The 18,021-nt window shown below is 37.1% G+C and overlaps 1 protein-coding gene across 4 annotated transcripts in view; it reads right to left on the bottom strand.

Moving 5' to 3' along the window:
- dysf (dysferlin, limb girdle muscular dystrophy 2B (autosomal recessive)) overlaps positions 1–15,351 on the bottom strand; it is a 152,696-nt gene extending 137,345 nt beyond the window's left edge. For 2 of the 4 annotated variants that reach the window (XM_049482168.1, XM_049482167.1), the window contains exon 1: positions 14,973–15,351. In XM_049482168.1, the coding sequence (XP_049338125.1) occupies positions 14,973–15,060 (88 nt within the window). In that variant the 5' untranslated portion in view covers positions 15,061–15,351. Of the gene's footprint in view, positions 1–4,646; positions 5,026–14,972 lie in introns of those variants that run through there. The other 2 variants (XM_049482166.1, XM_049482165.1) reach the window with 1 other exon arrangement.
- Between the last annotated feature and the right edge of the window lie 2,670 nt (positions 15,352–18,021).

Below are 18,021 nucleotides of genomic sequence, written 5' to 3' on the forward strand. Positions count from 1 at the left end.
TCTATCCCAAATAATATAAAAACACTGACACACAATATACATATTGAAGCATAAACAAAATATTTATCTAACAAAATCAATGCAGAAACAAACAAGACATCACTATAATACCCCCTGCCCTAGCTTCAAGAGTGGTATGTCCCACTCTAAAGGCGGGAAAGTCTCCTATATAAGGGCTCATTGGTACAACTGCCTCTGTTTGAGAGCCTCCAGTGCTGCTAAATGTAAGTCTTTACAATGCTCAGCTTCCAAGGGAAAACTAAATAAATGCTAAATGTTGAACTTTCCCTGAGCAGTGTTGTAATGTACAGAGCAGGCTAACATATAATTAAGCTAAAATAGAGCATGTGTTTGGTAAGAAAAAAAAGGTTGTAACATTCAACAAACTAATTCAGGTAGATAGTAGGGCTGCAACTAATGATTATTTTGGTATTTAACTAATCTGGCGATTATTGTTTTGACTAGTCATTGATTATTTCTGCCATGTCCTCAATCTATAAAAAATGATAGAAAGAGCTATACATGAGATTTAAACAATCAGATGTTGATATTTAGTGAGTAAATATGTAATCTGTTGTGTTTGGGCACTTTTGGGGACACAGACTAAGTTGAGTGTAAATTGTGTGAGTCATTTACTCATCTCCCATTGCACTTCTGTCCCCAACACTTTGTGTAATGTGGTACTGTTAGAAATTAACGATTAGTTGACAATGAAATTTGTAGTCGACAAATTTAAGTAATTGACATTGCTGACTATATTGACTAATCGTTGCAGCCCTAGTAGATAGATGGAGAGAAATAGAAACTTTATTGATCCCAGAGGGAAGTTTTGGACATCCAGTAAGTATGCAGTTATATAATAATTTAGCAGTGGAAATTGTGAAAATGTAAACATTTAAACAATAAATAAACTTAGTGCAGAATATGGTAAAACTATAAAAAATACATAAATTGTGTATCTCAGAGGGTGTGTCTTTTGAGTGGCCGGAATGAAAGTGTCAGTCTTTAGTGTGCTGTGCTGAGAGGAGTTGAACAGTGTTCTGGCCTGAGGGACAAAAGACTTTCAGAGTCTGTCTGTGGAGCAGGACTGGGACAGCAGCCTGCCACTGAATAAGCTGATTGAAAACAGGAAGAGCCTTTAACAGATAAGCTCCTGAACTCCCTTTACACACCTGAGATCCATGACAACAGTTCTTGCATCACTTTCTATCCCCAGAATTTAAACTATCCCCAGAAAACATTCAAAAGCCTCAGATAATGTAAAGATTTAATCTTTAAACATAACATGAGAAATGAGAAAAAAAACACATTTTTGCAGAGACCACCATTCCTTTTAAACTGGGTTTGAGTTTTCATTTTAGATGCGGTCCTAGATATGATATTAAAATGTATGCCTCTATTTGACTGTACCAAGGCTGCCATCTTGATAATCAGGTAGAGACCAAAAAATTCACATACTTTTTTTTTTATAGTTAAAAGTTACAGGACATTTTATTTCAGAAACAAAAAGGGAAAGGGAAATGAAACAAAACCCTAGCAAGGAATCAGTGAGATATTGTCACCATCTTGAAAGCAGCCACATTTTACTTCTGAAATGAAAGATTGTCCTGCGACTCATCCTGTTTTACAACAAATGCACAATTTGTTTAGTGAATGCATCTTTTTACACATGTGGACCATGTTTATGGGCTACACAAAACATGCTCATTAAGTTATTTACAAAAAATCATTCTCGCATAAAGAGATCTCGCCAGTTTCAGTTCCAATGAATCCCCAGAATGAGCAATTTAAGGGCTTTGTCACTTTTTTAAGCTGTTGCTGGCTATGCTATGTCTACGCTGAGCGTTTACAACATGTTTGAGTTAGCTTGTGCTAAATGGCAAAAGATGAACAAGCTAGTGCATCCTGCTGTGTATTGTCTGGGGTTCTTAATCAAAATGTCCTAAATGGCATTCCTTCAAACTGATCTAGTGGGTAGAGTTTTAGTGGAAGTTGCAGGGTGAAGGGTGGTGCGAGGGTGGTTCTATGTACGTTTCCCTGTTGTGATATTGTGGCTCATAGAAGCATATGATTCCTGACACCAAACTCTTTCAACTGATTCACAAAAAATAGATAAATCTTTTTGGGGTTTTTTTTGTGCTTGGAGTGTGATGGGAAAAAGTGGAAATACAAAAACGTTTTACATATGTCCCCTTTAAATAAGGATTATACACTAATAAACAATTGCTGCTAAACTAAGTGCTGAAATTAAGTTGTTTTTTTTTTCCCAGAAAATTCAAATTATATAATTTGTAGTCAAGAGGTCAAACGATAAAAACAGCATAGTCAGCGGACTCAGGAACTCCACTGTTGTTCTGAGAGCCCGGCTAGACCAACCAGACAGGCTGTTCATATCTCAGCAACATCATAAACAGTACAATCTGCAAAGTCACAGAGCTGAGGGTTTCTCTGATTATTTGTCCCCCTAAAATTATTAAGAGCATGCCATAATCACAAACACAGTGGACGTTGCTGTGGTGACTCCTTGTCCCGCACTCAAACACACACGTTCTTATCCGTCACTTTGTAGGAACAGGAAAAAAGAAGACAATTGCAGGAACTGCCAATCATCTCATAAGTGCAATCTGCATGCGGCTAACAAAGCCCATCTTATTCATTCATTCAAGTGACATTCCTTCTGTTTATCCACACGGCCTTATCTTATCTCATTACTTTCCACATTTTATTATGAGAAAATGATATAAACAGGCAACTTAGTTATCAGTTTAGTACTACACATCACTCCCACATCACTAACAATCACAGCTATTGTTTTTGTTCTATTGCTGCTTGTCTGGGGAAAAACATGTTCCTACATGGTTCTGGACTAACACAAAGGGGTTCTATGGATATGTAAAATATGTTGTATAACTGAAGCAGATATTGTAGTAGCCTTACCATATTTGGATGCGCCTTACACTTTAAAAAAGGTTTTCTTTTACTGTCCACTGACATGGTTTGGAGCTAAAAGAGGTTCTTGTATGGCATTACCCCAAAAAAACTCATTGTGAGACATAACTACATGTTGCAGGTTCATTAGGAAGTACATTTATATGCAAAGGCTGGGATTCTCAAATGTTTAATGTTAATATTTTGTTGTGGAAAAGACATTTTTGCATGTGCTGTGATATTCTTATATGCTGCATTTATGTTTACTTTTTCCAGTGTATAAAATTTAAGAAATTATGAAGACCCATGTTCGTTGCAAGATGGAGGTGTTTATTTTATTTATATATTTTTGGTTTTGTTTTAATTAAAAATATACCAAACATTGTAATTTGACCAGAGGTGCCCAGACTTTTTGCACGTCATTGAATTGACTGTAGCAAAATGAGTCTCCTTAACTTTATCAAGCATTAAAAATCCTAATTATCTCTCCATTATCTATTTAACATCATCACTGAGCATGTGCCCATCATCTACTCACACTCACATAATCTGTTTCTACATCAGCTATAGCTCTCCATTATCTCTTTAACATTATCACTGAACATGTACCCAGCACCTACTGATACTTATCATTCATAACCTGTTTCTACATCAGCTATAGCTCTCCATTATCTATTTAACATTATCACTGAACATGTGCCCATCACATACTGACACTCATCATTCATAACCTGTTTCTACATCAGCTATAGCTCTCTAGTATCTCTTTAACATTACCACTGAGCATGTGTCCAACACCTACTGACACTTATCATTCATAACCTGTTTCTACATTAGCTATAGCTCTCCATTATCTTTTTGTTCTGTTGTTTTTGTGTTATATTATATTATTTGTTTGTGCGGTCCAGGTCGACCAGAGGAGGATGGGTTCCTTTTATCGAGTCTTAATTCCTCCTAAGGATTCTCACTCTTAGTGTGAGCGAGTTTTTCACTTCACTATCACTATGCACTATGGTGCTTATTCATAAAAGGCTTGGACCAATATCATTTTTTTTGTGAAAAGTGTTATATAAATAAAATTGAGTTCAATTCAATTAGAGATTTTTTTAGACTATAATATGCACTGTTATGTAACTTGAAACTTATTTTACAAATATGTAATTGTAAAAAATAAGAAAAATATATATGGTATTATAAACATATATTTTTTTGCCAACCTTGATATTTTCCATTGTGTTTATATACAATACTTCCAGTTTGCTTACATGTGAAAGAACTTCACCAATATCTAAGCCAGTCGCACCATGACCAGTGCATCAATACCTGTGCCTTTAACCACACAAAGCAGACTGCAACAGGTAAAGAAAAAAAGTATACATCCTCCTAGTATTATTAATTATTTTTAATTAAAAATGTATCGCCCTTAAATAATGTGTAATTGCATTTTTGCTATTATTTGATCATTAAGTAAGTGTCATTAAATTGTCTTAACATGGCAATTACATTATTATTTGTAAATCAATATATCTCCAAAAATTTGTTAGCATGATGGCCTATGGAAGAGCATCAGATAACTCTATCCAGAACAGTTTAAAGCTACAGACACAGTTTTGACATTACATTACCAAGAAGTTCTCAAAGACCACCCCAATCTACCGAACAGTAGTTTATACTATACATTCTTTTGTATAGTGTTTTTTCTACATAATAAGTGTTACCTCTGAAGGTGATGCTGGCCAGCGGGTCGCTGTGCCGCTCCCCTTTCTCCACGTTCCTCAGGTGAGTGGCTCTCTGAAGCACACACCTCAACATGCTGCCACGATAACCGTACAACTCAGCTCTCCAACAAACCCGCAGAACCTCTACACATCCCAACCCAGGATGAGAGAAGATCCAAAAGAACCTTCACCCAAAGGCGTGGGGTCTGAATATGTGCCCAGTACGTTCTCCTCAGTGTGTGAATGTCCAGAATGAGAATCTTCTGCAAACACAGCCTGTGGTAGTCCGAAAAAAAAGCCCCGCTTCCAGTAGCTCTCCCACGAAGAGAGACTAAGTCATGAGGGAAGTGACTGAGACAGGCACGGCTAACTCACGCCGGACCCCCACAATCCAGAGAGCCAGCCCATAAGTCCAGAGGAAGTCTAAACATTTCCTGCTGCCTTGTTCTCTCTCCTCTCTCTCCCTCCCTCTCTCTCTCTCTCTCTCTCTCTGTTTGGGTGAAAACACAAGGATTTATTGCACTTCGAGTGCTAAATAACATAAAAAAGACTATACAATAAAGCTTAAACTAGAAATGTGTATTGCCTAAAAGAAACACAGTACAGCTGCACAGCTAAAGTGGTTGTGACTAGGTGCTTTGGTATACAAGGTGGTTGCTAATGGTACAGCTGTTGATTGCTAAGGTGTTGCTAGGTGATTGCTAAGGTGTTGTTATGTCATTGCTAAAGCCTTGCTAGGTGGTTCGTACGGTGTTATGTCATTGCTAAGGCCTTGCTAGGTAGCTACTAAGCTGTTGCTTGGAGGTTGCTAAGGTGATGCATGGTGGTTGCTAAAATGTCTCTAGTCAGTTTCTACGGTGTTGCTATGTGGTTGCTAAGGTGTTGCTATGGTATGGCTGCTGATTGATAAAGTGATGCTAGATGGTTCCTATGGTTTTCCTATGTGGAAGAAAATTAATATATTATAAAGTCAGATAACAATATAGTTAATATTGCTTGTTGAGCTTGTGACAAATTGTTATTTAATCAAAACAGACAGAGTAGACACACTTCAACATACACTATGTGTGCGTCAAAATACATACATACATACATAGCTTGTATACTCAGAGTAGAAAAGGAGTATTGCATATAGAATAGGAGTTAAAGCAGCACTAGGTAGGATTTCCTTGATTTTTGATATTTTTAAAGAAGTAAAATTACAGCTTGAAACTCACTGCAGCGCTCCATTGAGGTGTAATAGGAGGAATAGCGGTGCTCTCGTGTCTGTGCCGGGATCCTCTGAGCTCAAACCAGGCTCTGTAAGTTTTCCGAGGCGGCCGAGACCAACGCCCGCGAGAACTGCGACCTGCTTTCCGACCCGTAGTTCTAACAATTCTACAAGGACTACTGGTTCATTCTTTACAAACTAACATACAGACACTCTGGCAGAAGCTGGAAAGAGACCGAATATGTCTGTGAAAGCCAGAAAACGAGAAAGAGAAACCAATCGGCCTTTATTACACTCTACAACTGTAGGGGGAGCCCACGAGCATAAAATCTCAATCCTACCTAGTGGAGCTTAAAATAAAGAAAATAAGTCTACAAGAACCAATTAGTAGCCGGCCAAATGCCAGGTGTGGCAATCAAATTTAGGTGTGACAATAAAAGTCTCAAAACAATTCTGACAATTCTAGTAGAAAGTCTTTCCTGGACAGTTGAGAAATTTACCTCAACAAAGGTGGGAAGAACTCTTTTTTAATAACATTGATTTCAGTAAAAAATGAAGCAATAACAATTATAGAGTAATTTAATAGATATATTGATAGATAGTTGGATGGACGGACGGATGGACAGGCAGTTTTTGAAGTTCTGTTATGCTCTGTTAACTTGATTTATTTAGAGATAAAGTTTATTAAAATGATACCATCATAACTTGTTCAGCCTTGTGTCTTGATTATTTTTGTCAGAGGATTTCTTTTCAGATATAGAGCACCACCTGCTGCCATGAATGAAAAGCACCATCTCACTGTAGATAAGACTGTTTGTTATACTAGTGTTACAGGTCTCACTTATAGTTAGTGTTTAAGATTTATTTTTATTTTTTTAGATTTGCTTTTTTAGATTTTGCATTCAAAATGTGTATAGTAATTTGGGGTTGGTAATGAGGGAATTATAATTTATTTCTAATGTTACTTACTTATGAGGAATCCTCCATCCCTAGCAATGTCTCCAACACTAGGATGTTAAGTCATCATCCATAAGCTCTTTTTGAACTGCCAACATCACTTTAGGAGTGGTGAGAAGCAGAGTGAGCCAACTACTCACCCAGAGAGAACACGGAAAATTGTGCTCTCTCAAACCCCAGCTGCTAATAGCAAACAGCATGATCCAACAGTTTGGTGAGTTAATATTTGGGATGTTAACAAATGAAAGTATTTATAATGAAATTATATTCAAAGTAAAGGTAAGAAACCATTTTTTTAATTTCAAGTTTCCATCCTGTGACCGACTTTTTTTTCTTAAATAAAATGTGTACTCAAATTACATTATTTTTATCTGTACACTGTTTATGCTGTATATTGTTTTTAAAGAATATCCCATTTAACAGACACATTTCTAACTAACTTAAAAAGAAATTAGTCATGTATTGTTCTGTTTTTTTTTTTTACTATTTATTTATATTTTACTTAAGAAGGTCAGATGAAATGTATTCATCCTACTTTATGCTATAAGTGAAACTTAATCTATTAAAGGGAACCACATGCCAGACTTGATCGGCTGAACCCACAGATGGTTTAATGATTTGAATATCCCAAAGTCAACTCCACAGAAGTCACGTGATTTCAAGGTACCAGTGATGCACAACACACTCAGTCTTATCCAGACCTATCCATCATAATTAGTAAATTTACCTGCTCTAAAGAGCACTGATTGCTGATACAAGCATTTCATTATGCACAAACAGCCTATTTAATCTTAATTAAAAAGCCTAAGCAATACAGCAGCCAGACAAAAGCCAATGAGAATCTCTGGAGCACGCAGAAAGTCTCAGCTCACCATGTCTAGTGCAAACATCAGCTCGAGGGGTATAAAGAAGCTGAAACTGTGATTATGTTTTCTGAAGTGATGGATCTGTCATCCAAATCAAGGCTGGTCTCACTTATGTTCCTGTTGCTGAATGCAATCAAATCCTCAAAGTAATGATAGAATTCTAGAGCCTTTCCCTGATGAATGGTTTCTACTTTAAGTAGACTAATTATTAACTAATTATCTTAAGAAATCATTCAAATCAGGGCCTGGTCTCGCTAATGTTCTTATTGCTGAATGCAATCAAATCCTCACAGCAATGTTCGAAATCCAATGGAAAGCCTTTCCAGAGGAACGGTTTCTACTACATGCAATCATTCAAATAAAACAGAAATCCTAACAGCAATGTTGGGTCACCAGATGACCACAAGTTTATACTGCTGGTTCTTTGTTTTTAAAAAGCATTTTTTATGATCAGGTGTGTCAGATCTTTGACATTTATGTGCAATTAAGCCCTAATGGAACCACAATCTCTTCTGATATGATAACTTGACATGTTTAACCTCTTCTCGTGTGTTTTTTTCTCTTCTCAAAACTAACAGCATGAATCAGCATTTTTCCAAGCTTCATCTACTGATTAATTCTGCCTTCAAATTCAACTCAGAAGCGTGTACATACAATTTTAAAGCTCCTAAGAATGACGTGATTTTCATCCAGATTTAGGTCGGATTAGGCAGAGATGTAAAGTAATGAAGCAGAACTACTTCACTACTGTACTTAAGTGCTCAAATGCTGTGTTTTGTTTTCTTCTACTTACACCTTCACTTTACTCCATATTTTGGATCAGTTTAATACTTCTGCTCCAATACATTGTTTATGTGCTGCATCGTTACTTCTGCAATTCTAAGAATGTTAGGAATCATTTCACTAAAAATGTTACGAATCATTAACCCCCATTATCACTAAAGCCAGAGCAGTAGATGATCTGCACTGTCACTGGGTTTGATGAAGCTGCTCGTCACTGAGAATCAAGAGATCAAGCTGATCTTATAAGAAGACCTTGCTCAAGTCAAGTCAATTTATTTATAAAGCACAATTAAAAGACATCAAGTGTCGACCAAGGTGCTGTACAATAAAACAAAACAAGATTTAAAAGAAAGCAAATCAGTGGTAAAACTATTAAATAAAAATATATATTTATATATAATAATAATAATAATAATAAAAATAATAATAATGAGCACTTGAATAATTTACTTGAGTGAATTAATAAATTAATTTACTTAAGAAGACAACAATAAAAAAAAAGAACAGGGGCCACCATAAATCCCTAGGAAGATTTAAATGCCTGGGTGAATAGATAAGTCTTTAAATTAATCTTGAAAGTTTCTAGTGTAGGGGAAAATTTTATGAAAGATGGCAGGCTGTTCCAAAGTTTAGGAGCAGAGACTGAGAAAGCCCTGTCACCCTTAAACTTCAGCCGGGAGCGCGGAACGGCTAAGAGCTGCTGATTTGAGGACCGCAGAGACCGAGAGGAAGAGTGAAGAGAGAGGAGATCTGATATATAGCTTGGTGCTATACCATGTAAGGCCTTATAGACAATAGAACCTTAAACTCAATCCTCACAGGTAACCAGTGCAAGGAGGCAAGTACAGGAGTGATGCTCTCTCTTTTCTTTTTTCCCGTCAGAAGCCTGGCAGCAGCATTTTGAACCAGCTGCAGGCGTGATAGACTGGACTGACTGAGACCTAGATAGAGAGAGTTGCAATAATCGAGACGAGAGGAAATGAATGCATGGGTGACAGTTTCCATGTCCTCCCACGACAACATGTGTTTTAGTTTAGCCAGATTTCTGAGATGAAAGAAGCTGCCACATACAACTGCACTAATTTGCTTCTCCAAGGTGAGAGCGGAATCAAGAATGAAACCAAGGTGTTCCCGTTCTGCCTTTTACTCTGACAATGTTCCATTCATTTCTGTAATAACTACATAACACAGTACTGTATTTATACTTTCAGTACTTGAGTAGAACATTTTACAATAAACTACTTGCAATACTTAAGTAATTTGTTCCCCGATGGTGGAACAAACTACCTTCCACTACCAGATCAGGAGAATCTCTCGCTATCTTTAATAAACTCCTGAAGACAGAGCTCTTCAAAGAGCACTTACTCTCCTAACACCTCCAACACACTAACTACTTCTAACCTCATTTCCTTCTTCCCCTCCTTCACTCCTCTATCCCAATATTTCCCTTTGACCTCCTTTAGGCCCTATCTAAATATGCTTTTACCTTCTATTTCTTTTGTACTTCACTATTGTAAGTCGCTTACATTAAACTCCTACTCAAGTCAGTTTTTAAGTAGAGCACTTGTACTCCAGTACTTCACACATGTCTGAGATTAGGTGAGTGATAGAATCATCCAGTAAAACGTATCAGAAGCATGTACTTATCTGATGTTTTCACCTGTAAATGAAAGAAACCATTAAAAAAATAGACTGCAGCTGCTGTTCAATCAGCATTTATGTTGACATGCTCCACCCCCCAACAGGGCTCCATAAAAAATCCCAGTTTCACAGTGGTAAATGTAAGTTTGTGGTGGTGTTCATACAATACAAAATTTCCAACATGACATAAAAGCAGCCTACTAGACAAGACGAATGCAGCCATTGGACTCCCTTGTGATAAATGTTAGAGGCAAATTAAGAATAATGCTCTCAGTCTACTCAAACACTATGAAATTTACAACAGGGGTCAATATTCTGTCACTGTGTACTTGGTAAGATCCTGGTAAGAGCAGGACTCTTTTAAAAACAAAGGCTGTTTTCATTAGCTGATGAAGGCAGATACACATTGCTAAAGGGAGCATATGGAAGAGAGTAGAGTATTATCATTAATATATAATGTATTTGCTTACTGTACATTATAGACTATAGGGGCTGGTCAGTTAACAATTTACTGGATGGAAAAAAGGAATAAGCATTATGTCTACATAGTAAATGCAAGTTAGAGGAATACAATTATTATTCATCTGAATGCAGAATATCAGTGTATTCAAGTTATAACTATGTGTATATAGTGCGTATTGTTTCAGTCAATTTCCTATAAAAATCTCTGAAACATTCCTAACTTTAAGAAATGTAACTTCAGGAGTTTTTATAATGTCACATAATTACATAGTATAACATAACTCTTTTATATACACTGTAAAAATAAAACAAATGGAGAGGCAAGTTAAACTTTTAAGTTTCACACTCAGTAACACAAAACAGCAACTGATGGTAACCGATGAATAACTGATGGTAATCACAGCTGACCTGTAACAGATCATGGGCAGAAAATGCTTTTCCTTTCCCTCCCTCTGTGCTCCGTTCTTAAACTGGAGCCCAAGCAATTAGAACTACATTTTCCTAAAAAATACTACCACTTTATTCTCATAAAATAACGTCTTTATTCTTGTAACATTATGTCTTTATTCTCGTAATATTACAACTTTATTCTCCTAATCTAACATTTGTATTCTCGTAATATAATATCTTTATTCTCGTAATATTACAACTTTATTCTCGTAAAATTACCACCTCAATCTTGTAATATTACGCCTTTATTCTTGTGATTTTATGACTGCGACTTTTTATTTTTATTAACTGTTTTTTTTTTTTTTTAAGAGTGGCCTTAAAATGCCGCCATAGCCTTCAACAGACAGTCCAGACAGAAAGGAGTTGGCTTGGCCTCAACTACGGTTTAACAACAATTAGTGAATTTTGCCATTACAGAATATTTAATTTAACTAACTGTTAACAAGAAGCTTAAGAAAGTTAGTTGAGGCTATTAGTTTGCTAAAGTTTATGGTGTAATTCAATATTTTTGTACATCTAACATAAAAATCACATTTTACCATGTAGCTAAATAGTAACATTGTGACTTTAGTTGAGGCAAAAACACTTTTTTTTAGACAGCCATTAAAGTCATGTTATTTAGCATCAAAATTAAACACACTTATTTTCCTTGAATGAAAATAACATGCTTTACAGCTCACAGTAACACGCCTAGAAAAATATAGCCTTGCTTTGCTTGCCTTTCTTTCAGCACTGTAACTGGAACAGCAGCTAATTATGTTCTGTAATTATTCATGAGTCTTATCAGATAGTGTTGCACTTCTCTTGACATGGTGACAGGTGTGGTGATGCTCTGTAGGCTGTAGGGTTTACCCATTAAACATGGGGAATTTATCTTGGCTGCATCTCTCTGAACTGTAGTGCTTAGTAAAAATAAGATTAGCTTTCAGCTAATAGCTTGTACTTTATATCTTCTATAACTTTGGCTTGCAGGGTTGCCAAATTTGATTTACCAATCTGCAGACACTGGCTCAGGCAAAGCTGCAGTCAAAAGTAGCAGATAAATAAGTCAGTCTGCCTGCTCCAGATTCTTAACTTTTCCCTCTGGACTCCATTACCCAGTATGTACCCACACCTGTACTCTCTCACACCATCAATCTTGTGATGCTACGGCATTCCCGCTCACCCAGCTTCTGATTCCTCACACCTGTTCACCTGTGTATATATATCCCTCACTTCTGTCTCACCCCTGCAAAATATTGCACCTAATTATCTAGCACTCATACAACTGTCTCAGAATTTTTGTCAGTACAAATGTATCAAACATCATTTTCTCCTGAACTCGCTGTTTTAATTTCCCTAACGCAGCTTGAAAAGATGTGAACTTTTATTTATTACGAATATTCTGACACTGAAATTGGAATATATATATCAAATATCTAAAATTAAAAAAAAAAATTAATAGGTAAGTAAAATACATTTTAGTCAACATATTGGTTCACATTAATGGATAAAAACTTAATGGATGATAATAAGCTCAGCCAAAATTACTGAGGACAAGTTCCTATATTGAATGAATAATAATGTAATTATTGTGATAGGCCAATCTAAAGTAAATATATCACACAAAACTAAAAACTTTCCATTTGTTTGATGCTAATGGTTGCACTGGACTTTTGCTCTAGCCCCTGTGACTTTTATTCCAATCAAAAAGTGCACGTCTGACACTGTAATCTCCTGTTTGTAGTTGAAGAATTGATTTAAACAGTCAGGCAAGTTAAAGATTACACAACCCTAACTCAATCACTCAAATACACATTGCTATCTTTTTCTCTGTTTACATTCTGTTTGTTGTGTGTATCAGCAATCATGACAAAATTATTTTGAGGCACATCTTTTTCACTGTCAAAAAAAAACCTTGAAAAAAGAAGTGGTGCACTGAATTGGTTTAAATTTGTACACAATTAAATATGAATAGAATAGGATCATAATAAAGTAACCAGGTATATTTAAAATATAGGTTTGATTTTTTCTGTTTTGAATTTGCACAGTTTTTCCAATGGGCTAAGCGCTGCCACTATGATCAGGAGATCGCCGGTTCGAATCCTGTTCATGTAGCTTGCCATCGGCTACCGGAGCCCTAAGAGAGCACAATTGTCCTTGCTCTCTCTGGGTGGGTAGATGGTACTCTCTCCTCACATTACTTAAAAGGGAGATGTTGCTCAGCACGAGGCGTCTGTGAGCTGATGTATCAGAACCAAGTCGCTGCACTTTCCTCCGAGAGCACAGGCTACTCTGCAATGCAGTAGGAAAAGAGGCGGTGGCTGACTTTACATGTGTTGGGGTATTACTTATGATAGAGGGAGTCCTAAAGAGTGGGTTGGGTAATTGGCTGTGTAAATTGGGAAGATTTATATTATAAATAAAATTTATAAAATATAAAAATTACTTTGAAATAATAATTGGCTCCTATATAAATATTGTGACCTTTTGTAAGCCCCTTCCTCAGAAACATCCTAGATTTCTTAAATACTCCAATAATCCTAGATTTTTCTGGAGTATATAATATAAATGCAACATCACAAACACAAATAATTCTAAATGAGCAATACCTTTACAACACTTAGAGGCATATTTATAGCCCCATACTCAATCTTAATCTTAAAATACAAAATAAGCTACTGCAAATACATTGCATAGCTTGTCCTGAATAATTTCCAGTACTGACTCTAAATAATAAAGTCAAAAAGCAGCCCGAGAAGCCCTTGCTTCAAAACTGAAAGTTAAAATCAGACTGAAGCTAAAGAAGGAGGAGCATTGTGATCTCAGCAGATTTTATCTGGTCCAGCACACACTGCATTGGTAAATCCTCACTGCAGTCTGACCAGGGCAAAGAGGAAAGAGAATAAAGGCCTGAGAGAGCAACGGTGCCCCAGACAGACCTACAAACTCTGATGACATAGCACTGCTTACAAACACAGAGCATGCACACCCACCCACACACACAGGCTTGTAGAAGCACAGAACAGTGTAACAGGACTCCCCTGCATGCCCCAGCCCTCCACATAGAGACTAAATGAGTGCGAGTGGGAAACTGACTGAGGCTTTCCAATAATAACCTCAGCTGCTGCTGAAGTGTGGGGAAAGAAAGCTGGAGGCAGAAGGCAGGGCAGAATGAATGGTGGCGAACAGAAAAGAATGCTGTTGCTAGGTCACCTGAACCTGAACTAAAAATAAAGGTTCCTCAAGGGTTCTTGGGTCGGATATACAGTTTTAGAGAAAATATTTATCTGGCTGCAAGATAAATTGTATTTTTATTGTAAACAAAAGCCATCTTTTCTCATCTCAAATTGCTTTATCCACATGCAGCCAGCTACAAGGAGAGCTCTTCATGATGCAGACTGTGTTTAATAATAACAATATTTAACTAAGCTGGGGTGAGGTAGAGGGCCACAGTAAATGAACATACTACTTAAAAACTACTTCTTAAGGCTAAATTATACATTAATTCAATGCAGAGTCTTCAGCATAGACTGTGCAAGGGCCCTACGCCATTGTGAGGGTTTATATTTGTGCGTTTATGTGTCTGCGTCATTCTGCAGTTTAATCGTGAAAGTGGGAATGTGTAGGTGGGAACATAAGGCTCAATGGACCAATCAGAGTTGCTGAATATGCGTTGTTACATTTCTGGGGAGGTGCATATTGGACTATACCAAAGGTTATGACAGGATATTCAGCTATGTGTAGAGTACGCATACGTTACGCCACAGATTTAACATCCACTCTAATAGAACCTTTCTGTTACATGGAGGTTCTTCATACCTCATCTACAAAGGAAAGTCATTGACGAACCATTCATGAAACTTCTGTTCCTCAGTCCTTCCAACCCTTTTATGCATTTAATTTAATTTCTAAGAGTGTCAAGAGTTGCCAACCAATCATCTCTAAGATATCCTGCCCCAAAATCCCAAACCTTACCTTCATATGCGACGCAGCAGTAGGCATCTGAGATGTCTTCATCATGCGTCAGCACATTCTGGGCACAGAGGATAAACACACGCAGCATGAGGAGACAGTAGCTCCAGGCTTGTCCACCGACCTTCTAGCCAAACCCAGCGGAAAGACAAGCCTCCAAGGCGTCAGGACACAAAGTAGCAACCCTGTAAGATGAATCTCCAGCCTGAGTCCCTCTGCAGACAGTAGTGGATGGAAAGAGGAGGAGCAAGAGAATGAAAAAGAGAGAGAAAATAGACGAGTCCTGCAGCAGACTCTGTCTGGGACAGCTAGAGTTGGTACAGCCACTGCTGCTGCTCCTGCTGCTGCCCTGCAGGCTGACAGTACACACACAGATAGACACACACACACACTCTCTCTCTCACCCAGCCAGAGAGCCTGACTCATGCAGCCAAGCACACACACACACTGACCCCTCAATCACAGACAGTTATTTCCTTAAAGCAACAGGGCACATTTGCTCAGCATATGTTAAAAAAAAAGAATAAAAAAGCATTGCTACAGTGGCACGCAATTTTTAGACACTCCTGGTCAAGAAATGAAATAATATTATTGGTAACATACAGGTACATACAAATAATGTTCCAGAAGTCATGAATTAAAGATTGTTAATTTCTTAAGCAAAATTAGCAAGATTTTTTTACTTATTTCTATCTTAAGATAAAGGGATAGTTTAAAAATGTGCATTGTCACTCTGCATGGTCAGTACTTAGACATACGCACTTTGATAACTACCACAGTTTTAAGGGCCATTTCACCAAATTGGTGCCATTTCTGTCCCCAAGAAATTATAATTAATAATAAACACTACTTAGACAACTGAAAAAATAGCATTTAGTACCTGTCCCCACTCTCTATATACTATAAACTTTACCATTAAATATTATTATTAAAATCTTTATTAAGATCTATTTTTTTGGCATTGTTGTGTGACTCCAAATCCCATTTATGCTTTTATGAATTAATGATTTGAAATAAATGTATATTAAATCCATAAAATTAAGGTTAAAATACACATTTTAAGTTGTTTCCCTGGGTTTTACTCAGTCATGTTACATAAAACATGGTTAAAGTGGGACAACGTGAGGGCCATTACTTGAAACTTAGGGTGTTTTAAGGTAGTTAACAAGCTCTAGAAACCATTATCCACTCATCTTCATCTTTTTTTGAAGACAGTCTGTTTTTTGCTTCAAGAATTTGCTACTATTTTAGTTTGTAAAGTCCAAAAAAATCCATCTTAAGACCATTCAGAAAACATGTCCTATGTTGGTCATAATCTAGTTAAAGAGCTAGCCTACCAGCATAGGGTGTTTTTAGATACAAGCAGAAAAGAGAAAACTGAGTACAGATTTTTCAGGGCATCTGCTTACACTGGGCAATGAAATCCCATCATTTATTTTCACTTTATTCTTACATTTTTTTGGAAAGGCAATCCAATATCCATGGTTGATTTTCTGGCCACACACACACATGACACAAGACAAAGGTTAAGAGTAGACAATCACCTGTTTCACCATATCTTCTATTATTCTGTAACATCATTTATCTGAAACACATCCAGACAGTACTAGTCTAGCACAGGGGCTTTAATATCAACTTATTATTAACAGATAATTCATCATACATCATAGCAATAAAACAAATATTACATTGCATCATTACATATTTTTGCCAAATTCCAGACAAAAAATATGGAGTAAAACAATTAGATTGGGAGTGATTTCGGCAAAGCTGATTGCATAATTCTATAGATCTGTAATCCCATGCCAGGTGACACTCCTGGCAGACATTAGAGAGTCCCTAATAAAATGTGGGAGACTCGCTAAACTTCTGTGATAGGTGGGACCTCTGTTACTAACTTAAACAATTGTTACATTTTTAAGCGTCAAATTCATTTTACTGAACTACAATATGAAGTTATCCTGCAACGACTTGGTCAGAGTAATACACCATGCATTCATTAGTCATGTTACTGAAGTTTCCCCTTGACTGGAACATTACCATGTGGGTCAGGCATGCAAGCACTCATGCACTGATGGGAATGCTTGGAGTTGTCCTTATGGTGACACACAAGCATAACAAATAAGATATTGTCTGTCTGCGCCAGAAGCTCTGCGTAGGTGAAGGAATTGGTAAATGTGGGTGTAAGACAAAGACAAGCAAAGTAGGAGGTAGACATAGGGGAAATCATTCAGTAAAAAAACACACAGTACAGTTTCATATGTATGGACAGTTAACATGTGGGGCTTTGTGTAATAAATCAGGTTTGGTGCATTTAAGCAATGTGTAATTATTTAATGTGGGGATTATTTTATACAGGTTTGAATGCATATACACTTTAATGTTGTAACATTAGGCCCATACAAAAATAACAAGAACAAGAATTTCTGTTGATTTTAAGAGAATTCATTAGGAAGACAGAATCATCCATTGAATGTAACAGTTGTGATTCAATACTGGTGCTTACATTTCTGAGATATGCTAGGAGGAATTAGAAGATCTGCAAAGTGGAAATGTGTCAGTTTTTTAAGCAAGCAGCAGAGGGAGACATAGTACAGTGGCCTCCATTTTTTTCTTCTTAAAAATAATATAGAACAGGGGTGTCCAAACTAAGGCCCGTGGGCCATTTGCGGTCCGTTTCCTTTTTTGGAGCAACCCGCGAGGTATTTTAGAAATGGAATAAAAGTTGGCCCGCTGTTACGCAGGTTTTTATATGAGATTCAAAGTTTGAACGCTAGGTGTCAGACACAGGACAAAGAGTCTAAAAGCAGAGAGGGTGTGCAGTTGTAGCGCAAAAAAACAGGCCAAAGTGTCTAAAAGCGGAGAGGGTGTGCAGTTGTAGCCCAGGAAAACGGGCCAAAGAGTCTAAAGGTGCACAGTTCTAACGCAGGAAAACGGACCAAAGAGTCTAAAAGCAGAGAGGGTGCGCAGTTCTAGCGCAGAAAAACGGACCAAAGAGTCTAAAAGCGGAGAGGGTGCGCAGTTCTAGCACAGAAAAACGGACCAAAGAGTC

Source organism: Astyanax mexicanus, chromosome 8, assembly GCF_023375975.1.
Source record: "Astyanax mexicanus isolate ESR-SI-001 chromosome 8, AstMex3_surface, whole genome shotgun sequence".
In the NCBI taxonomy this organism is placed as follows: Eukaryota; Metazoa; Chordata; class Actinopteri; order Characiformes; family Acestrorhamphidae; genus Astyanax; species Astyanax mexicanus.